At 74.9% G+C, this 20,787-nt stretch overlaps 1 protein-coding gene across 3 annotated transcripts; it reads right to left on the bottom strand.

Annotated features, from left to right (window-relative positions):
• Positions 1-2,359: 2,359 nt before the first annotated feature.
• GPT (glutamic--pyruvic transaminase) lies at positions 2,360-20,363 on the bottom strand. Of its 3 annotated transcripts, XM_089776120.1 has the most exons (12): positions 20,259-20,363; positions 19,795-19,937; positions 14,368-14,457; positions 13,698-13,806; positions 8,918-9,051; positions 7,627-7,870; positions 6,988-7,067; positions 6,524-6,660; positions 5,500-5,674; positions 4,302-4,457; positions 3,204-3,316; positions 2,360-2,913 (listed from the first exon to the last, which is right to left on the bottom strand). In XM_089776120.1, the coding sequence occupies exons 2-12, from the start codon at positions 19,924-19,926 to the stop codon at positions 2,823-2,825; spliced, it is 1,461 nt and encodes a 486-aa protein (XP_089632246.1). In that variant the 5' UTR covers positions 19,927-19,937; positions 20,259-20,363; the 3' UTR covers positions 2,360-2,822. The 3 variants fall into 3 exon arrangements, with proteins under 3 accessions (XP_089632246.1, XP_089632247.1, XP_075776056.2); XM_089776121.1 differs by lacking the exon at positions 20,259-20,363 and having other exon boundaries at positions 19,799-19,931; XM_075919941.2 differs by lacking the exons at positions 19,795-19,937; positions 20,259-20,363 and adding an exon at positions 15,461-15,483.
• Positions 20,364-20,787: the final 424 nt, after the last annotated feature.

The following is a 20,787-nucleotide window of genomic DNA, read 5'->3' as shown; positions in this document are numbered from 1 at the left end:
CTCTGCTCCCCATGGCAGGTGGGTCCTGCCCCCGGCTCACACTGTGCCCCCCCCGGGCTCTCTGCTCCCCATGGCAGGTGGGTCCTGTCCCCGGCTCATGCTGTGCCCCCCCGGGCTCTCTGCTCCCCATGGCAGGTGGGTCCTGCCCCCGGCTCACACTGTGCCCCCCCCGGGCTCTCTGCTCCCCATGGCAGGTGGGTCCTGCCCCTGGCTCACACTGTGCCCCCCCGGGCTCTCTGCTCCCCATGGCAGGTGGGTCCTGTCCCCGGCTCACACTGTGCCCCTCTGGGGCTCTCTGCTCCCCATGGCAGGTGGGTCCTGTCCCCGGCTCATGCTGTGCCCCCCCGGGCTCTCTGCTCCCCATGGCAGGTGGGTCCTGCCCCCGGCTCATGCTGTGCCCCCCCGGGGCTCTCTGCTCCCCATGGCAGGTGGGTCCTGTCCCCGGCTCATGCTGTGCCCCCCCCGGGCTCTCTGCTCCCCATTGCAGGTGGGTCCTGTCCCCGGCTCACACTGTGCCCCCCCCGGGCTCTCTGCTCCCCATGGCAGGTGGGTCCTGCCCCCGGCTCACACTGTGCCCCCCCCCCGGGCTCTCTGCTCCCCATGGCAGGTGGGTCCTGCCCCCGGCTCATGCGGAGCCCCCCCGGGGCTCTCTGCTCCCCATGGCAGGTGGGTCCTGCCCCCGGCTCACGCTGTGCCCCCCCGGGGCTCTCTGCTCCCCATGGCAGGTGGGTCCTGTCCCCGGCTCATGCTGTGCCCCCCCGGGGCTCTCTGCTCCCCATGGCAGGTGGGTCCTGTCCCCGGCTCATGCTGTGCCCCCCCCGGGGCTCTCTGCTCCCCATGGCAGGTGGGTCCTGTCCCCGGCTCATGCTGTGCCCCCCCGGGGCTCTCTGCTCCCCATGGCAGGTGGGTCCTGCCCCCAGCTCATGCTGTGCCCCCCCGGGGCTCTCTGCTCCCCATGGCAGGTGGGTCCTGTCCCCGGCTCACGCTGTGCCCCCCCGGGGCTCTCTGCTCCCCATGGCAGGTGGGTCCTGCCCCCAGCTCATGCTGTGCCCCCCCGGGGCTCTCTGCTCCCCGTGGCAGGTGGGTCCTGTCCCAGCTCATGCTGTGCCCCCCCCGGGGCTCTCTGCTCCCCATGGCAGGTGGGTCCTGTCCCCGGCTCACGCTGTGCCCTCCTGGGGCTCTCTGCTCCCCATGGCAGGTGGGTCCTGCCCCCGGCTCACGCTGTGCCCCCCTGGGGCTCTCTGCTCCCCATGGCAGGTGGGTCCTGCCCCCGGCTCACGCTGTGCCCCCCCGGGGCTCTCTGCTCCCCATGGCAGGTGGGTCCTGTCCCCGGCTCACGCTGTGCCCCCCCGGGGCTCTCTGCTCCCCATGGCAGGTGGGTCCTGTCCCCGGCTCGCGCTGTGCCCCCCCGGGGCTCTCTGCTCCCCATGGCAGGTGGGTCCTGCCCCCGGCTCACGCTGTGCCCCCCCGGGGCTCTCTGCTCCCCATGGCAGGTGGGTCCTGTCCCCGGCTCACGCTGTGCCCCCCCGGGGCTCTCTGCTCCCCATGGCAGGTGGGTCCTGCCCCCGGCTCACGCTGTGCCCCCCCGGGGCTCTCTGCTCCCCATGGCAGGTGGGTCCTGCCCCCGGCTCACGCTGTGCCCCCCCGGGGCTCTCTGCTCCCCATGGCAGGTGGGTCCTGTCCCCGGCTCGCGCTGTGCCCTCCTGGGGCTCGGTGCTACCCCTCAGCATGTAAACAGTGCCTGGGAAGAACCCCAGAGTGGGGCAGATGCCCAAGGGCACCCACGTGGTTCAGGGCAGGCCACCCCGCCTGCCCTCCTCTGAGGCTCCTGCCTGAGGGCTAGCTCAGCGGTTTGAGCATTGGCTGGGTAACCCCAGTGTCAGGGGACTGTTACCCCTCACTAAAACTCTGTGGGAGTTTTTTGGTTTGCCAGCTCCCAGCTTCAGAAGGGGAAGGGTCCATGAGCCTGACACACACGGCTCAAGGAGCGCAGACCCTGTGTTGGGCAGCAGACTGGCCGTGCTCAGAGAGCCGAAAGGAGCAGAGAAGCAACGCAAGGAGCTGGAACTGGCCAAGCAGCGCCCTGCAGCTGGGTGTGGTGAGCAGCTGGGAACTGCGAAGTGCGGGGAGAGGCTCTGGCCTGGGAGAGGGGTCTGGCCACTTAGAGCGTGAGGCTGTGTGGTCACTGCCAGAGCCGGCGTGTCCAGCCTGCAGCCCCCCCGCAGCACATCCAAGGCCTCTGCGGGGCCTCTAAGGAAGAGACTGGACTGTCCTTACACTCTGCAGGCTGCTGGTTTGATGTCCCCGTGCTGCAGAGCAGGGCTGGGTGTTCCCATTTAACCATCCTCATTGTTTCTTATTCTATTCTCTTTAATCAGTTGGTGTTTAATAAATTGTATTTGCTTTGAACCGTATGAAGTGATCACTGGGCCAAGAAGGCCAGCGGTGTAAAGAGAGCGCCTCGGCGTGGGGACACCCTAGCTCCTGCCCCTAGTGACTACAAGGTCAGGGATTAAGCCCCAGGAAACCTGGGCCCGCTGGGCAGTGCTCCCAGACGCAGGCCGTTGGGGTCACCCACAGCCCAAGTCTAGCGAGCAGGGAGCGCCCAGCCTGCCCGACCAGAGCGTATCACAGCCCACGGCGTCACAGACGGCTCCTATGTGGGAGCTGGCGGGCACCTGGCACCGGCCCAAAGGCACTGGAGGGGGGTGGAGCCGGTGGAGGCACCGGTGGGCACTGGTGGACGGGCAGGGCTGGATGGGCAGGGCGGGCGGGCAGGGCTGGACGGGCAGGGCAGGGCTGGCAGGTGCCCTGGCAGCACATTAGGAATATTCCTGGGTGAATTTGACATAAAATTGGCTGAGCTTCTTCAGCAGGATCTGCAGCTTCTCCGCCGGTGGGAGGATGGTCATTCTGCGGGCAGAGAGAGACCCTCAGCCTGGGCACCCGGCGGAGCCCAGCCGGCCAGTGCCCAAGCCCCAGTGCCAGGGGCCCATGGAGCCGCCCCCCCCCAGCAGAGCTGGGCACAAGAGAAAGGGGAAGGGCTGCCAAGGGGCAGGGTTGTGGGGCACGTGGTGGGCACGTGGGGTGGGGGTTTGAGGGGCAGAGGGCTGGGCAGGGGGGTGGCTGTCAGGAGTGGGGGGGCACGCTGCCGGGTGGGGGTGCTGGCTGGCGGGTGCCTGGAGCGCAGTCGGAGCCCTCACCTGAAGTGATAGGTGCCCTCTCGCTGCCCGAACCCGCTGCCTGGCACCACGCAGATGCCCGTCTCCTCCAGCAGCTGGAGGCAGAAGAACATGTCTGGGGCAAGGCCCCGGGCCTGGGGGCAGCAAGAGCTGGGTTCAGGGGACGGGAGGAGAGATGCCCACTGTGTGCCCGGCTCCCCACCCTCACCCCACCCCAGGCTGCCCCGTGGCCGGCCCTCCCCGGCCCTGCTCCCCGCCCCCACCCCCGGCTGCCCCGTGCCCGGCCCTCCCCAGACCTGCTCCCCGCCCCCACCCCAGGCTGCCCCGTGCCCGGCCCTCCCCGGACCTGCTCCCCACCCCCACCCCAGGCTGCCCCGTGCCCGGCCCTCCCCGGCCCTGCTCCCCGCCCCCACCCCCGGCTGCCCTGTGCCCGGCCCTCCCCAGACCTGCTCCCCGCCCCCACCCCAGGCTGCCCCGTGCCCGGCCCTCCCCAGACCTGCTCCCCGCCCCCACCCCAGGCTGCCCCGTGCCCGGCCCTCCCCGGCCCTGCTCCCCGCCCCCACCCCCGGCTGCCCTGTGCCCGGCCCTCCCCAGACCTGCTCCCCGCCCCCACCCCAGGCTGCCCCGTGCCCGGCCCTCCCCGGCCCTGCTCCCCGCCCCCACCCCAGGCTGCCCTGTGCCCGGCCCTCCCCGGCCCTGCTCCCCGCCCCCACCCCAGGCTGCCCCGTGCCCGGCCCTCCCCGGCCCTGCTCCCCGCCCCCACCCCCGGCTGCCCTGTGCCCGGCCCTCCCCAGACCTGCTCCCCGCCCCCACCCCAGGCTGCCCCGTGCCCGGCCCTCCCCAGACCTGCTCCCCGCCCCCACCCCAGGCTGCCCCGTGCCCGGCCCTCCCCGGCCCTGCTCCCCGCCCCCACCCCAGGCTGCCCTGTGCCCGGCCCTCCCCGGCCCTGCTCCCCGCCCCCACCCCAGGCTGCCCTGTGCCCGGCCCTCCCCGGCCCTGCTCCCCGCCCCCACCCCAGGCTGCCCCGTGCCTGGCCCTCCCCGGCCCTGCTCCCCGTGCCCAGCCCTCCCCGGCCCTGCTCTCCGCCCCCACCCCAGCTGCCCCGTGCCCGGCTCTCACCTGGGCCTCCAGCACAGCTCTGGCTGGGAGCTGGATCCTGGGGAAGGCGTACATGGCGCCCTGCACGGGGTTACAGCGGATCCCGGGCACCTGGCTGAAGATCTCCTGGGTCAGCCGGGCTTTGTGGGCCAGGTCACTCAGGATCGCCTGTCTCTCCTGGGAGCGCCCGAGGGAGACACCCACAGACTGAGGGGTGCAGGCCGGGGACAGGCACCGGGTATAGCAGGGCCTGGGGGCAGGTGTCAGGGCCATAGGGAGATGGAGGGGGGCACAGGGTCTTCCATGGTGCGGGGGCAGCAGGTGGGCGTGGGGGGAGATGCCCATGGGGCTGGGGGGAACAGTGCGGGGGGAGATGCCCATAGGGCTGGGGGGGGGCCAGTGCGGGGGGAGATGCCCGTGGGGCTGGGGGGGCCAGTGCGGGGGCAGCAGGTGGGCGCGGGGGAGATGCCCGTGGGGCTGGGGGGGCCAGTGCGGGGGCAGCAGGTGGGTGCGGGGGGAGATGCCCATAGGGCTGGGGGGGCCAGTGCGGGGGCAGCAGGTGGGTGCGGGGGGAGATGCCCATGGGGCTGGGGGGGCCAGTGCGGGGGCAGCAGGTGGGCACGGGGGGAGATGCCCATAGGGCTGGGGGGGCCAGTGCGGGGGCAGCAGGTGGGCGCGGGGGAGATGCCCGTGGGGCTGGGGGGGCCAGTGCAGGGGCAGCAGGCGGGCGTGGGGGGAGATGCCCATAGGGCTGGGGGGGCCGGTGCGGGGGGAGATGCCCATGGGGCTGGGGGGGCCAGTGCGGGGGCAGCAGGCGGGCACGGGGGGAGATGCCCATAGGGCTGGGGGGGCCGGTGCGGGGGCAGCAGGTGGGCGCGGGGGGAGATGCCCATAGGGCTGGGGGGGCCGGTGCGGGGGCATCAGGTGGGCGTGGGGGGAGATGCCCTTAGGGCTGGGGGGGCCAGTGCGGGGGCAGCAGGTGGGCGCGGGGGGAGATGCCCTTAGGGCTGGGGGGGCCGGTGCGGGGGCATCAGGTGGGCGTGGGGGGAGATGCCCTTAGGGCTGGGGGGGGCCGGTGCGGGGGGAGATGCCCATAGGGCTGGGGGGGCCAGTGCGGGGGCAGCAGGCGGGCGCGGGGGGAGATGCCCATGGGGCTGGTGTGGGGGAGGGGTGGGGCTGGTGGCCGGGATCAGGACCACGCCCCCCCCCCCCCACTTGCCTGGCTGAAGCTGTGGTAGGAGGGCTCGCCCGGCGCGGGCGGGTTCACGACGACGTCCAGCAGCACCTGCCCGGGCACGGGGGGGCACAGCCGCACCGACACCAGCTTGGAGAGCTGCTGCTGCACCGCCGGGTCCATGTTCACCACCTCCATGTACCCCCCGCGGAACCCGCACCTGGGGCACAGGGGGAGATAGAGGCGGCTCCCGCGGGGGGCGGGGCCTGGCTCCCCTGGGGGCGGGGCCTTGTTCTCCTTCCAGAGTGGTCCTTGGGGGCGGGGCCTGGCTCCCCTGGGGGCGGGGCCTTGTTCTCCTTCCAGAGTGGTCCTTGGGGGCGGGGCCTGGCTCCCCTGGGGGCGGGGCCTTGTTCTCCTTCCAGAGTGGTCCTTGGGGGTGGGGCCTGGCTCCCCTGGGGGCGGGGCCTTGTTCTCCTTCCAGAGTGGTCCTTGGGGGCGGGGCCTGGCTCCCCTGGGGGCGGGGCCTTGTTCTCCTTCCCTAGGGACCCCTGGGGGGGGGGAGGCCTCGTTTCCGTTCCCTAGGGGATGCCTGGGGGAGGGGCCTAGCTCCCCCTTTCTCTGCGACCCCCCCCGGGGACAGGGCTTGGCTCCCCCTCCCTATGGGACCCCCGGGGTGGGGCCTGGCTCCTGTCCCCATAAGCACCCTGTGATTCCCAGCCTTGGCCCCGGTGCTCTGGGGTCTGTGTCTCCCTGCCCCCCTGCGGGGGAGGTCTCTGGGACTGGGGCTGTTGGGCTGCCTCGCTTGTGGGAGCCCCACGCCATGGAGGCCGGGGGGGTCTGTGAGCAGCGCAGCTGGGCTCAGCTCCAGGGGAGGCCGGGGTGCACAGAGGGTCCTGGGCCGGGCCGGAGCAGCTGCCTCGGGGGGCTGCCTGTTCCCCGCCCTGGCCGGCCTTGGGGTCACGGCGCGGCCATGGGGCAGACGGGCGACCCCCGGCCTCCTGCCCGCTGCGGCTGGAGTGGGGCAGCCTCTGGGGGCGCCCGGGAAGGCCGTGGGGGGCGGCTCACTCACTCGCCCATGAAGCCCTTGGAGATGGAGTGGAAGGAGGCCAGCTCCACCTCGCTGGAGTACGGGGGGCCCAGCTCCGAAAGGACCTTCTTGAAGGAGTGGAACGCGGAGCCCTCGGCGTAGACGTTGTCCTGATAGACCTGGGGCGGGGCGAGGGGGTCAGGGCGCCCGCCGGGCCCACGGCTGAGCCCACGGGCCAGGCGGCCACCCCCCGGCCTCGCCTGGGAGCCCCTGGAGCCTGCATTAGGACGCTGTCGGGAGATGCTGGAACCCCCCAGGGACACGGCCACCCCTACGGGCCACGCCAGGGCCACCAGCCACGGGGACCCGCTGGCACCCCTGGGCGCGGGCAGCGCCACTGGCGGGGGGGCAAGGCTGGCTGCCCTGGAGAGAAGCTCACCCCTCCCCCAGGGGCAGCCCGGCCGTGGGGCAGGCAGCAGGGGCCAGGAGCCGGCTCTGGCCCTCACCTCGTCGGCCATCAGGAAGAGTTGCTCCTCCCACGCAAACTTGATGACGTCCTCGATGCATTGGCGGCTCTGGACCTGGCCTGTGGGCGTGGGACAGGCCCATCAGAGCTGTGGGCCACCCTGCCCCAGCCAGCGCCACCTGCCCCTCAGCCGCCCCGCCCCATCCCCCCCAGCCTGCCCCCTTGTGACGAAGCCGGGGGGGGGTCGAATTTGCTCTGTTCACTTGGTCATGTGCTGTGTGACTTCTACTGTGGTAATCCCATGTGCGTGCCTCAGTTTCCCCTGGCACTGCACCAGCACCGTCCTGGACGGGGCTAATCCCCCCGTGGCCCCAATGGCTGATGCTTTCTCTGACCCGTGCCCAGGAGTGGGGCGACCAGGGGACCCCTCTTGCCCGGAAAAGGGAACAGAGGCAGGGCTGGGAGGTGCTGCCGCGCGTGGGGGTGAGTCTGGGCCGGCCTGGGGGGCAGCGACGGGGTCTGGGCCCTGCTCCCTGCGACGGGCCCTGCCGCCTCCTTACCCTTCGGGGTCCCTGAGGGACTCCCCCCCCCCCAGCCCTGCGGAGGACTAGGAGCTGGCGCCCCCAGAGGGAAGCGGCCCCGTGGCCCCCGCCCGCCTGCCCTGGATGCCGCGTGGTACCGGTGGGGTTCCCGGGGTTGATGATGCAGAGCACGCGGGGCTGGCAGTGCTCCCGGGCCTGGCGCAGCGCCCGCCGCAGCTCCCCGCAGTCCAGCGCCCAGCACCGCTCCTCCTCCAGGTAGTAGTTGACCTGCACGGCGTCCAGCTCGGCCAGGGCGGCCGAGTAGAGCGGGTACTGGGGGATGGGGATCAGCACGCCCGTCCGCCACCGGCCCTCGCCCGACACCAGCATCTTCAGCAGGGTCTGGTGAGACAGGCGGGGTGGGCAGGGGCAGGACGCGCTGGGCCCCTCCGCACACCCCTGGAGCATCCCCCGGGGACACCGGCGCCCCTCTGCCCCATCCCCCCTCGCTGCCCCCCCGCGCCGTGCCAGCCTGTGCGTTCCCAGAGGGCTGCCAGCCCTGTGCCAGGCCCAGCACAAAGGGCCCTTTGTGAGGCTGGCCGAGCGCCAGGCAACGCTGGCCTGGGAGCCGGGTCCCAGCCCACAGGGGTGCGCTGAGAGCGCTGCCAGCCGGGCAGCCCGGGCCCCAGAGCAGGGGGAGGGGGAGGGGCAGAGGGGCTCCGGGCATCGGCCAGTTGGCAGCAGGCGAGAGGCCAGTGATTCCCGGGGCCGGGGGCACCGAGAGCTCGGGGCCCGGGGAATAAGGATCCCCGTGGGAACAGTCCTCGGCCTGCTCTGCCGGTGCCCCTCAGCCCTGGCACCAGCCCCTGCCAGGCCAGCCCTGCCCCCCACAGCCCTGCCGGTGCCCCTCAGCCCTGGCACCAGCCCCTGCCAGGCCAGCCCTGCCCCCCACAGCCCTGCCCCCCCCCACAGCCCTGCCGGTGCCCCTCAGCCCTGGCACCAGCCCCTGCCAGGCCAGCCCTGCCCCCCACAGCCCTGCCCCCCCCCCACAGCCCTGCCGGTGCCCCTCAGCCCTGGCACCAGCCCCTGCCAGGCCAGCCCTGCCGGTGCCCCTCAGCCCTGGCACCAGCCCCTGCCAGGCCAGCCCTGCCCCCCACAGCCCTGCCCCCCCCCCACAGCCCTGCCGGTGCCCCTCAGCCCTGGCACCAGCCCCTGCCAGGCCAGCCCTGCCCCCCACAGCCCTGGACTCCCCCCCCCCCACAGCCCTGCCCCCCCCCACAGCCCTGCCGGTGCCCCTCAGCCCTGGCACCAGCCCCTGCCAGGCCAGCCCTGCCCCCCACAGCCCTGGACTCCCCCCCCCCCCACAGCCCTGCCCCCCACAGCCCTGGGCCCCCCCCGCCCAGCTCACTGGTACCCCTTGGGGCGCCGGTTGCTGGGGGGGGGCCGTACCATGATGGCGTCACTGGCCCCCGTGGACAGGTAGATGTTGTCCGGGTTGGCGGGGACGCCCCCGTCCCGCCGCTCGATGTAACGCGCCACGTCCTGGCGGATGAGCTCGATGCCGGGGCTGGCCGTGTAGGCCCCTGGCGGGAGACAGAGCGAGCTGGGCCGGGGGCTGGGCCGGGGGCTGGGCCGGGGGCTGCAGTGACTCTGGGCCGCCAGGGGGGCCAGCGCTGTCAGCTTCCCCCCCCCCCCCGCAGGGCGACCCAGGCACCCTGCCTGAGCGCCAACCCCCTCCCCAGAGCCCCAGAGGGGGAGCCAGGCACCAAGCTGGGCGGGGGGGGGGGGGGGCAGCACACGGGGCTGCAGGGCCAGGGTAGCAGGCAGGGGGGCTGGGACAGCAGGGTGGGTTCCAGGGGGGCAGCGGGCTGGGGAGGGGGCCGGGGGCAGGAGGGTGGGTTCCCGGGGGCAGTGGGCTGGGGAGGGGGCCGGGGGCAGGAGGGTGGGTTCCCGGGGGCAGCGGGCTGGGGAGGGGGGCCGGGGGCAGGAGGGTGGGTTCCTGGGGGCAGCGGGCTGGGGAGGGGGGCCAGGGGCAGGAGGGTGGGCTCCCAGGGGCAGCGGGCTGGGGAGGGGGCCGGGGGCAGGAGGGTGGGTTCCCAGGGGCAGTGGGCTGGGGAGGGGGCCGGGGGCAGGAGGGTGGGTTCCCAGGGGCAGTGGGCTGGGGAGGGGGGCCGGGGGCAGGAGGGTGGGTTCCCGGGGGCAGCGGGCTGGGGAGGGGGCCGGGGGCAGCAGGGTGGGTTCCAGGGGGGCAGTGGGCTGGGGAGGGGGCCGGGGGCAGGAGGGTGGGTTCCCGGGGGCAGCGGGCTGGGGAGGGGGCCGGGGGCAGGAGGGTGGGTTCCCGGGGGCAGCGGGCTGGGGAGGGGGCCGGGGGCAGGAGGGTGGGTTCCCGGGGGCAGCGGGCTGGGGAGGGGGGGCCGGGGGCAGGAGGGTGGGTTCCCGGGGGCAGCGGGCTGGGGAGGGGGGCCAGGGGCAGGAGGGTGAGTTCCCGGGGGCAGCAGGCTGGGGAGGGGGGCCGGGGGCAGGAGGGTGGGCTCCCAGGGGCAGCGGGCTGGGGAGGGGGGCCGGGGGCAGGAGGGTGGGCTCCCAGGGGCAGCGGGCTGGGGAGGGGGGCCGGGGGCAGGAGGGTGGGTTCCCGGGGGCAGCGGGCTGGGGAGGGGGGCCGGGGGCAGGAGGGTGGGCTCCCGGGGGCAGCGGGCTGGGGAGGGAGGCCGGGGGCAGGAGGGTGGGTTCCCAGGGGCAGCAGGCTGGGGAGGGGGGCCGGGGGCAGGAGGGTGGGTTCCCGGGGGCAGCGGGCTGGGGAGGGGGGCCAGGGGCAGGAGGGTGGGCTCCCAGGGGCAGCGGGCTGGGGAGGGGGGCCGGGGGCAGGAGGGTGGGTTCCCAGGGGCAGCGGGCTGGGGAGGGGGCCGGGGGCAGGAGGGTGGGTTCCCGGGGGCAGCAGGCTGGGGAGGGTGCCGGGGGCAGGAGGGTGGGTTCCCAGGGGGAGCGGGCGGGGGAGGGGGCCGGGGGCAGGAGGGTGGGTTCCCAGGGGGAGCGGGCGGGGGAGGGGGCCGGGGGCAGGAGGGTGGGCTCCCAGGGGGAGCGGGCGGGGGAGGGGGCCGGGGGCAGGAGGGTGAGTTCCCGGGGGCAGCGGGCTGGGGAGGGGGGCTGGGGGCAGCGGGCTGGGGAGGGGGGCCGGGGGCAGCGGGCTGGGGAGGGGGGCCGGGGCAGGAGGGTGGGCTCCCAGGGGCAGCGGGCTGGGGAGGGGGGCCGGGGGCAGGAGGGTGGGCTCCCAGGGGCAGCGGGCTGGGGAGGGGGGCCGGGGGCAGGAGGGTGGGTTCCCGGGGGCAGCGGGCTGGGGAGGGGGGCCGGGGGCAGGAGGGTGGGTTCCCGGGGGCAGCGGGCTGGGGAGGGGGGCCGGGGGCAGGAGGGTGGGCTCCCAGGGGCAGCGGGCTGGGGAGGGGGCCGGGGGCAGGAGGGTGGGTTCCCAGGGGCAGCGGGCTGGGGAGGGGGCCGGGGGCAGGAGGGTGGCTTCCCGGGGGGCAGCGGGCTGGGGAGGGGGCCGGGGGCAGGAGGGTGGGTTCCCGGGGGCAGCGGGCTGGGGAGGGGGCCGGGGGCAGGAGGGTGGGTTCCCGGGGGCAGCGGGCTGGGGAGGGGGCCGGGGGCAGGAGGGTGGGTTCCCGGGGGCAGCGGGCTGGGGAGGGGGGCCGGGGGCAGGAGGGTGGGTTCCTGGGGGCAGCGGGCTGGGGAGGGGGGCCGGGGGCAGGAGGGTGGGTTCCCAGGGGCAGCGGGCTGGGGAGGGGGGCCGGGGGCAGGAGGGTGGGTTCCCGGGGGCAGCGGGCTGGGGAGGGGGGCCGGGGGCAGGAGGGTGGGTTCCCAGGGGCAGCAGGCTGGGGAGGGGGGCCGGGGGCAGGAGGGTGGGTTCCCGGGGGCAGCGGGCTGGGGAGGGGGGCCAGGGGCAGGAGGGTGGGCTCCCAGGGGCAGCGGGCTGGGGAGGGGGGCCGGGGGCAGGAGGGTGGGTTCCCAGGGGCAGCGGGCTGGGGAGGGGGCCGGGGGCAGGAGGGTGGGTTCCCGGGGGCAGCAGGCTGGGGAGGGTGCCGGGGGCAGGAGGGTGGGTTCCCAGGGGGAGCGGGCGGGGGAGGGGGCCGGGGGCAGGAGGGTGGGTTCCCAGGGGGAGCGGGGCGGGGGAGGGGGCCGGGGGCAGGAGGGTGGGCTCCCAGGGGGAGCGGGCGGGGGAGGGGGCCGGGGGCAGGAGGGTGAGTTCCCGGGGGCAGCGGGCTGGGGAGGGGGGCTGGGGGCAGCGGGCTGGGGAGGGGGGCCGGGGGCAGCGGGCTGGGGAGGGGGGCCGGGGCAGGAGGGTGGGCTCCCAGGGGCAGCGGGCTGGGGAGGGGGGCCGGGGGCAGGAGGGTGGGCTCCCAGGGGCAGCGGGCTGGGGAGGGGGCCGGGGGCAGGAGGGTGGGCTCCCAGGGGCAGCGGGCTGGGGAGGGGGGCCAGGGGCAGGAGGGTGGGTTCCCGGGGGCAGCGGGCTGGGGAGGGGGGGCCAGGGGCAGGAGGGTGGGTTCCCGGGGGCAGCGGGCTGGGGAGGGGGGCCAGGGGCAGGAGGGTGGGTTCCCGGGGGCAGCGGGCTGGGGAGGGGGGCCGGGGGCAGGAGGGTGGGTTCCCGGGGGCAGCGGGCTGGGGAGGGGGGCCGGGGCAGGAGGGTGGGTTCCCAGGGGCAGCGGGCTGGGGAGGGGGCTGGGGGCAGGAGGGTGGGTTCCCGGGGGCAGCGGGCTGGGGAGGGGGCTGGGGGCAGGAGGGTGGGTTCCCGGGGGCAGCGGGCTGGGGAGGGGGGCCGGGGGCAGGAGGGTGGGTTCCCGGGGGCAGCGGGCTGGGGAGGGGGCTGGGGGCAGGAGGGTGGGTTCCCGGGGGCAGCGGGCTGGGGAGGGGGCCGGGGGCAGGAGGGTGGGTTCCCGGGGGCAGCGGGCTGGGGAGGGGGGCCGGGGCAGGAGGGTGGGTTCCCAGGGGCAGCGGGCTGGGGAGGGGGGCCGGGGGCAGGAGGGTGGGTTCCCGGGGGCAGCGGGCTGGGGAGGGGGCAGGGGGCAGGAGGGTGGGTTCCCGGGGGCAGCGGGCTGGGGAGGGGGCCGGGGCAGGAGGGTGAGTTCCCGGGGGCAGCGGGCTGGGGAGGGGGGCCGGGGCAGGAGGGTGAGTTCCCGGGGGCAGCGGGCTGGGGAGGGGGGCCGGGGCAGGAGGGTGGGTTCCCGGGGGCAGCGGGCGGGGGAGGGGGTCCGGGGGCAGGAGGGTGGGTTCCCAGGGGCAGCGGGCGGGGGAGGGGGTCCGGGGGCAGGAGGGTGGGTTCCCGGGGGCAGCGGGCTGGGGAGGGGGCCGGGGGCAGGAGGGTGGGTTCCCGGGGGCAGCGGGCTGGGGAGGGGGGCTGGGGGCAGGAGGGTGGGTTCCCGGGGGCAGCGGGCTGGGGAGGGGGGCTGGGGGCAGCGGGCTGGGGAGGGGGGCCGGGGGCAGGAGGGTGGGTTCCCAGGGGCAGCGGGCTGGGGAGGGGGGCTGGGGGCAGCGGGCTGGGGAGGGGGGCCGGGGGCAGGAGGGTGGGTTCCCGGGGGCAGCGGGTTGGGGAGGGGGGCTGGGGGCAGGAGGGTGGGTTCCCAGGGGCAGCGGGCTGGGGAGGGGGGCCGGGGCAGGAGGGTGAGTTCCCGGGGGCAGCGGGCTGGGGAGGGGGGCCGGGGGCAGGAGGGTGGGTTCCCAGGGGCAGCGGGCTGGGGAGGGGGCCGGGGCAGGAGGGTGAGTTCCCGGGGGCAGCGGGCTGGGGAGGGGGGCTGGGGGCAGCGGGCTGGGGAGGGGGGCCGGGGGCAGGAGGGTGGGTTCCCAGGGGCAGCGGGCTGGGGAGGGGGGCTGGGGGCAGGAGGGTGGGCTCCCAGGGGCAGCGGGCTGGGGAGGGGGCCGGGGCAGGAGGGTGAGTTCCCGGGGGCAGCGGGCTGGGGAGGGGGCCCGGGGGCAGGAGGGTGGGTTCCCAGGGGCAGCGGGCTGGGGAGGGGGGCCGGGGGCAGGAGGGTGGGTTCCCAGGGACAGCGGGCTGGGGAGGGGGGCCGGGGCAGGAGGGTGGGTTCCCGGGGGCAGCGGGCTGGGGAGGGGGGCCGGGGGCAGGAGGGTGGGTTCCCGGGGGCAGCGGGCTGGGGAGGGGGGCTAGGGGCAGCGGGCTGGGGAGGGGGGCCGGGGGCAGGAGGGTGGCTTCCCAGAGCGGGCTGGGTGCCAGGGGGACACTCACCGGCACTCTGCCCCCCGCACCCTGCCAGCAGTCTGTGCGCTCGCTGCCTGGCGTCGGCGGGGAAGAGCGGGTCGTTCAGCAGCTCGGGGTAGAGGCAGAGGGCACTGACCTGTGGGGCACAAACCTCGCTTGCTCCACACGCCACCCTGGCCCCGCGTCGGCGCCCCCACCCCCGGGAGCCCTCCCTGCCTCCCAGGGAACTTGGGGCCCAACAGCAGCCCCCCGCCTCTGTGTGAGGGGGGTGGGCCTTGAGCTCTCGGCCATCTCAGCAGCCGGCTCCTGAAGCGGGGAGTTCCGCAGGTTCCTGAGCCCTTCGCCCCACCCCCCATTGTCTGGGCACTGCCCCTGCATAAGCAGCGCCGGCCAATGGTCAGAGCAGGGACGGGTGGGGCCAGCACGGACCTGGGACCTCAGAGCAGGACCCGCTAGAGCGGGGGCAAAGCGCCAGCTGGTGCTCAGCTAAGGCCGTCGAGCAAACCCCTCTGCCAGCGCCAAGCTCAGACACGTCCCTTCTGCCCCGTGCCTCAGTGTCCCCACCCAAGGGCAGTGGGACGCTGGCCGCACGGCTGGGCCGTATCACCCGCCCCCAGACAGGCTCCTCCCAGCTCCCCAGGGCTGCAGGGGCCCCCCCAAAACCTGATGCCCGCACCCAGATGGGGGGGCGAGGTACCTGGCGCAGGAAGGTGACGGGGCGCTGGCCCATGGCGTGGGCATCGCCGATGTTGGCTTTGATCACCTCAGTGAAAGGCTTCTTCACGCCCTGCGGGAGGAGGGGGCGGGATGACGGAGCCCCCCAGGAAAGCGGCACCCGCCACCTGCAACGCCCAGCCTGTGCCCAGCGGGGCAAGCACCGGTCCTGCCCCATCGCCCCTGCCTGGCAGCACAGCGCCCCCTGGCGCCCCCTACTGCCCCCCAGCAGCACAGCGCCCCCGGTGCCCCCTACTGCCCCCCAGCAGCACAGCGCCCCCTGGCGCCCCCTACTGCCCCCCAGCAGCACAGCGCCCCCTGTGCCCCCTACTGCCCCCACCCTGCAGCCCAGTGCCCCCTGGTGCCCCCTACTGCCCCCCAGCAGCACAGCGCCCCCTGGTGCCCCCTACTGCCCCCCAGCAGCACAGCGCCCCCTGTGCCCCCTACTGCCCCCACCCTGCAGCCCAGTGCCCCCTGGTGCCCCCTACTGCCCCCCAGCAGCACAGCGCCCCCTGGTGCCCCCTACTGCCCCCCAGCAGCACAGCGCCCCCTGTGCCCCCTACTGCCCCCACCCTGCAGCCCAGCGCCCCCTGGCGCCCCCTACTGCCCCCCAGCAGCACAGCGCCCCCTGGTGCCCCCTACTGCCCCCACCCTGCAGCCCAGCGCCCCCTGGTGCCCTCTACTGCCCCCACCCTGCAGCCCAGCGCCCCCTGGCGCCCCCTACTGCCCCCCAGCAGCCCAGCGCCCCCGGTGTCCCCTACTGCCCCCCAGCAGCCCAGCGCCCCCGGTGCCCCCTACTGCCCCCCAGCAGCACAGCGCCCCCTGTGCCAACTACTGCCCCCACCCTGCAGCCCAGCGCCCCCTGGTGCCCTCTACTGCCCCCACCCTGCAGCCCAGCGCCCCCTGGCGCCCCCTACTGATTCCCCTAGGAGCCCAGCGCCCCCTAGCGCCCCGTACTTCCCCCACCGTGCAGCACAGCACCCCCTGGCGCCCCCTACTGATCCCCCCTCCTGGCAGCCCGGCGCCCCCTGGGGCCTTGGTACCCCAGAAGGGCCGTAGTGCAGGGCCGAGCTCACCCCGCCCAGCCAGCAGCACCCAGTGACGGGCTCTGAGCGAGGCTCTGGGCCGGCTGTTTCCTGCCGCCCTCGAGAGGCCTGCCACCGGCACCCCCGCCCCGGAGCTGCCCTCGTGCTGGGCCCCTGCCAGCCAGGCTCCTGCCCCCGCGCCCCACAGCGCCCCCTGTGGGTGGGGCTGGGCGGCACCGGCCTGGCTGCCCGCCCAGGCCGCCACAGGCATGCAGGCAGCGCGGTCAGTGCCCTCCGGCTGGCGCGTCTCGGAGGCGAGACGTCCTGCGTCAGGGCGAGCCTGGGACGCTGCCCTCTGCTCCGGGATCAGCTGGGGAAAGTGCAGTGACGCAGGCAGCCACCGCCCACCCGCCCGCCCCCGGGACTTCGCCCCGTTCCGCCTGCCCACCCTGCCCTGACCCGCGGGGAACCCGCAGCGAGGGACACGCAGCCCAGACCCGGCAGCTCCCGGCCCAGTGCCCCCGCACAGACCCCTGCCCCGGTGGGAGGAGACCGACCAGGCCTCATGCTGTGGACCGACACGCGTGTGCAAGAACCCTGCCCCGGTGGGAGGAGACCAACCAGGCCTCATGCGTGTGCATGGCTGTGTGCCAACACACGTGTGCGAGACCCCTGCCCCTGAAGGGAGGAACCTGACCAGGCCTCATGCGTGTGCACGGCTGTGGGCCAACACGCGTGTGTGAGACCCCTGCCCCCGGCAGGAGGAGACCGACCAGGCCTCATGCGTGTTCACAGCTGTGTGCTGACACGCGTGTGCGAGAACCCTGCCCCCGGCGGGAGGAGACCGACCAGGCCTCATGCGTGTGCATGGCTGTGTGCCGACATGCATGTGCGAGAACCCCTGGTAATGATACTCACACGCATGTGCCACCTGCGCGCAGGCCAGCCAATGGCTCTGGCCTTGGCTCACTTGGGCCCATCGTGCCGCCCTCTGGGTGTCTGAGCCGAGGCTGCGACCCTGCCCTGGAGCTGACGGAGCCGCAGCCGAGCCAGCCCCAGCCCCAGCTCCTTCAGCCCGGGCGTTGGCGGCCTCTCCAAGGGACACCAGCCAGGCCGCCCGGACCAGGGAGGGATGGGGCTGGCCAGTCCCACCAGAGACCTGCCAGCGCAGCCCAGGGCCAAGCAGCTCCCTTCCCCCTTCCCCGGAGCCCTGGCCCAGAGCAGACCTGGCCCTAGCCTATGCCTCCCCCTCCCCCCACACCCCAATTCGCCTGCCATGGGGCAGGCCTCGCCCCTTCTATGCTGCCCTCTGCCCTGCCCCTCCCAGGGCCCGGTGCCCCCATGGTCAGGCTGGGATGGGGCCGGCTGGGGCCCTCAGGGATGCCTGGGCAGGCCTGTGTGTGCAGACATGGGCCTGGGACGGGGGCCCGGGATGGGCCGTGGTGCAAGCCGAGCCAGCTGGACCCAGGCCAGGCCAGGGCTGGGGGCCGCGCTGGGGACGCTTATGGTGGTTGATGGGAGGCCGGCAGTGAGACAGGCCAGGTGGCACCATGCCACTGCCGCGAGGGCGGGCACAGCCTCTGCTCCCGGGCAACACGCAGCAGGCACCGGGCAGGGGACAGTCACACGCCCTACACCCACTGCCCTCCCCTGCATGGCCACAGCACTGCCCAGCTGTGTGTCCTAGGCCCCGCACTGCTCCCAGCTCAAGGAGATTCTCCTCTAGCTAAGTAGCAGGGCCCAGTTCTTCGGAGCAAGAGGGTTCGAATCCAGAGCCAGCTCTTGCTGCATGCGGCTCAGGGATCCCGGGGGCCCTCCGTGCCCACAGATTCACTTGGGCGTGGTTGTCTCAGCCGGGGCAGAGGGGTTACACGCGGCTCGTCAGCCCCCAGCCCTGTGCCAGGGGGCGCTGCAGGGCATGGGGCATGGGCTCAGTAGGGGGCGCTCTCCCCTGGCAGCCAGTGCTCTCCAGTGTGGCACCAGGGGGCGCTGCAGGGCATGGGGCATGGGCTCAGTAGGGGGCGCTCTCCCCTGGCAGCCAGTGCTCTCCAGTGTGGCACCAGGGGGCGCTGTGCTGCAGGAGTCAGAGGGGCTCAGAAGGGCCCCCTACAGGATCTAGTGCCCCACTGCAGGACTAGCGGTCGGGAGGAGCCAGCCGTGACCCTTGTGCTCCTGCCTGGCCCTGTTGCCCCAGGAGCGGGGGTTTCCAGGCAGCAGCCCTAGCAAAGCTGAACTTAGGAGTCGCTCGCCTCTCCTGTCCTCCCTCCGCTGCGCCTCAAGGACACTCCTCTCCCCTTCCTGCTGCGGCCCGGCCTCCCGCACGCTGCCCCTTGCCCCCAGAAGCGGCTGCATTTCAGGTGCACTGACGGGCTGCACAGGGCTCCGGGACGTTCCCCCGCCCCCGTCATTCCTGTCCCAGGCTGCTCCCAGATGTTTGCTCAGGACCTTGTACTTCCTGGTGCAAATTCTCAGGGGAGCAATGACAGCGGGTGCCCTCCTGCCCTCAGCCGGTTACACACTGCACCAGGGACGGGACGGGGCCAGTGCCCCAGGCGCCTGATGCTGTTCTCAGCCGACCCCAGGGCCCGGACCCCAGAGACGCTTCAAGAGGAGCTGGGGGTTGACAGGTTCAGGATTGGACCCAGGAGGGGGGGATGACACTGCACTGGGTGGCAGAATTCCCATGCACTTGGGACACAGGGGGCAGGGTGCCCATGCACTGGGGGGGGCACAGGGACAGGGTGCCCATGCACTGGGGGGGGCACAGGGACAGGGTGCCCATGCATGGGGGGGCCACAGGGACCGGGGGGCACAGGGACAGGGTGCCCATGCACTGAGGGGCACAGGGACGGGGGGGCACAGGGACAGGATGCCCATGCACTGGGGGGGGCAGAGGGACGGGGTGCCCATGCACTGGGGGGCACAGGGGACGGGGGGCACAGGGGACAGAGGGCACAGGGACAGGGAGCCCATGCACTGGGGGGCACAGGGGACGGGGGGCACAGGGGATGGGGGGGCACAGGGACAGGGTGCCCATGCACTGGGGGGCACAGGGACAGGGGGGCACAGAGGGTAGGGGGGGCACAGAGGGAAGCTGTGGGGGGCCAGAGGGACAGGGTGCCCATGCACTGGGGGGCCAGAGGGACAGGGTGCCCATGCACTGGGGGGCACAGGGGACGGGGGGCACAGGGACAGGGTGCCCATGCACTGGGGAGCACAGGGGACAGGGGGGCAGAGGGACAGGGTGCCCATGCACTGGGGGGCCAGAGGGACGGGGGGCCAGAGGGACAGGGTGCCCATGCACTGGGGGGCCAGAGGGACGGGGGGCCAGAGGGACAGGGTGCCCATGCACTGGGGGGCCAGAGGGACAGGGTGCCCATGCACTGGGGGGCACAGGGGATGGGGGGCACAGGGACAGGGTGCCCATGCACTGGGGGGCCAGAGGGACGGGGGGCCAGAGGGACAGGGTGCCCATGCACTGGGGGGGCAGAGGGACGGGGTGCCCATGCACTGGGGGGCACAGGGGACGGGGGGCACAGGGGACGGAGGGCACAGGGACAGGGTGCCCATGCACTGGGGGGCATAGAGACGGGGGCACAGGGACAGGGTGCCCATGCACTGGGGGGCACAGGGACAGGGGGGCAGAGGGACAGGGTGCCCATGCACTGGGGGGCACAGGGGACAGGGGGGCAGAGGGACAGGGTGCCCATGCACTGGGGAGCACAGGGGACAGGGGGGCAGAGGGACAGGGTGCCCATGCACTGGGGGGCACAGGGGACAGGGGGGCAGAGGGACAGGGTGCCCATGCACTGGGGGGCACAGGGGACAGGGGGGCAGAGGGACAGGGTGCCCATGCACTGGGGGGCACAGGGGACAGGGGGGCAGAGGGACAGGGTGCCCATGCACTGGGGGGCACAGGGGACAGGGGGGCAGAGGGACAGGGTGCCCATGCACTGGGGGGCACAGGGGACGGGGGGCACAGGGACAGGGTGCCCATGCACTGGGGGGCACAGGGGACGGGGGGCAGAGGGACAGGGTGCCCATGCACTGGGGGGCACAGGGGACGGGGGGCACAGGGACAGGGTGCCCATGCACTGGGGGGCACAGGGGACGGGGGGCACAGGGACAGGGTGCCCATGCACTGGGGGGCACAGGGGACGGGGGGCACAGGGACAGGGTGCCCATGCACTGGGGGGCCAGAGGGACAGGGGGGCGCTGCTGCCAGACCTGCCCGCTGCGGTGCCGGTGCCCGCCGAGGGGATCTCACGACCCTGTTATTCCAGCAGCGCCCCAGGGCCCAGGACGCGCCCGGCGCTGCCCAAGCCGCGGCGGGTCCCTGCCCCGAGGGGCCGGCCCGGTGCCCCCCGGCGCGGCTCGGCCCTTACCTGCCTCAGCTCCTCCTCCAGCTCCAGGGCGCGGGCCAGGATGGGGCCCCGCACCGCGTACTCCACCCGCTTCACGCAGGGGTTCATGGAGTCCCGGGTCAGCACCTTGCCCCGCAGCCCGTTCTCCGCCATCCCGCCGGCTCTGCGGGGCGAGAGGGAGCTGAGAGCCGGGGCGCGGGGCGCGGGGCGCTGAGAGCCGGGGCGCGGGGAGCTGAGAGCCGGGGCGCGGGGCGCGGGGAGCTGAGAGCCGGGGCGCGGGGAGCTGAGAGCCGGGGCGCGGGGCGCGGGGAGCTGAGAGCCGGGGCGCGGGGCGCGGGGCGCGGGGCGCGGGGAAGAAACTGACCTGAACCTGACCAGGGGACGGGATCGGGGTCTGGCTCCCCTCCCCCTGCCCCTCCCCCGCCTCGCTCCCTGCCCCCCCTTTTCCCCCTCCCCGGCCCCTCCGCCCCGCGGGGCGACTCCTACCGGGTGCAGCGCTGCAGCGAGCCGGCCGGCGCCGCGGCTCTTTAAGAGCGGGGCAGAAGGGGCAGGGGGGGGGCGGGGGGAGGAGACAGGCCGGGCCGGGGAGGAGAGTGAAAGAGACACACGCGAGCCCGCTTGGCTCCATGGCAGCGAGCCCCCGGCCCCTCCCCCCGCTTGTCACCCGCCTCCAGGAAAGGGGGAGGGGTCCCCCCAGCCGGAGGAGAGCTTGGAGGCCCCTGTATCTAGTCGGGGGCTGCCATGCTTGTGACGGGCTCCGGCCACTGGAGCTCCAGGAGAATCCCCGCTAGCTGCAGGCGGTACAGGGCCTAGGACACACAGGGGGTCCTGAATCCATCCAGGAGCGGGCAGGGGGCAGGCTGCAGAGCTACACGCCCCAGGGGCATTTCTACTCCGGGATGTGGCCCGTCACATCTGGGGGGTGGGCTCGTCTCAGGAGGCCCCACTGGGGGGCAGGTGGGGGACACCAAGCCCCCCCGTCCCCCCTCCCAGCGCAGCCCAGGCAGCCGTGGC

The sequence above is a fragment of the Pelodiscus sinensis genome, chromosome 2 (genome assembly GCF_052426305.1).
Source record: "Pelodiscus sinensis isolate ZL-2025 chromosome 2, ASM5242630v1, whole genome shotgun sequence".
NCBI lineage: Eukaryota > Metazoa > Chordata > Testudines > Trionychidae > Pelodiscus > Pelodiscus sinensis.
This window is presented reverse-complemented; position numbering and strand designations above follow the sequence as displayed.

Excerpts from the sequence above, each read along its gene's own strand:
- GPT (XM_089776120.1), bottom strand. The coding sequence starts at position 19,926 with ATGGCGGAGAACGGGCTGCGGGGCAAGGTGCTGACCCGGGACTCCATG. Across the intron at positions 9,052-13,697 it reads GTGCGGGGGGCAGAGTGCCG|GGGCCTACACGGCCAGCCCC; the intron begins GTGAGTGTCCCC and ends GTCTCCCGCCAG. Across the intron at positions 7,068-7,626 it reads CAACCCCGGGAACCCCACCG|GCCAGGTCCAGAGCCGCCAA; the intron begins GTACCACGCGGC and ends CCACGCCCACAG.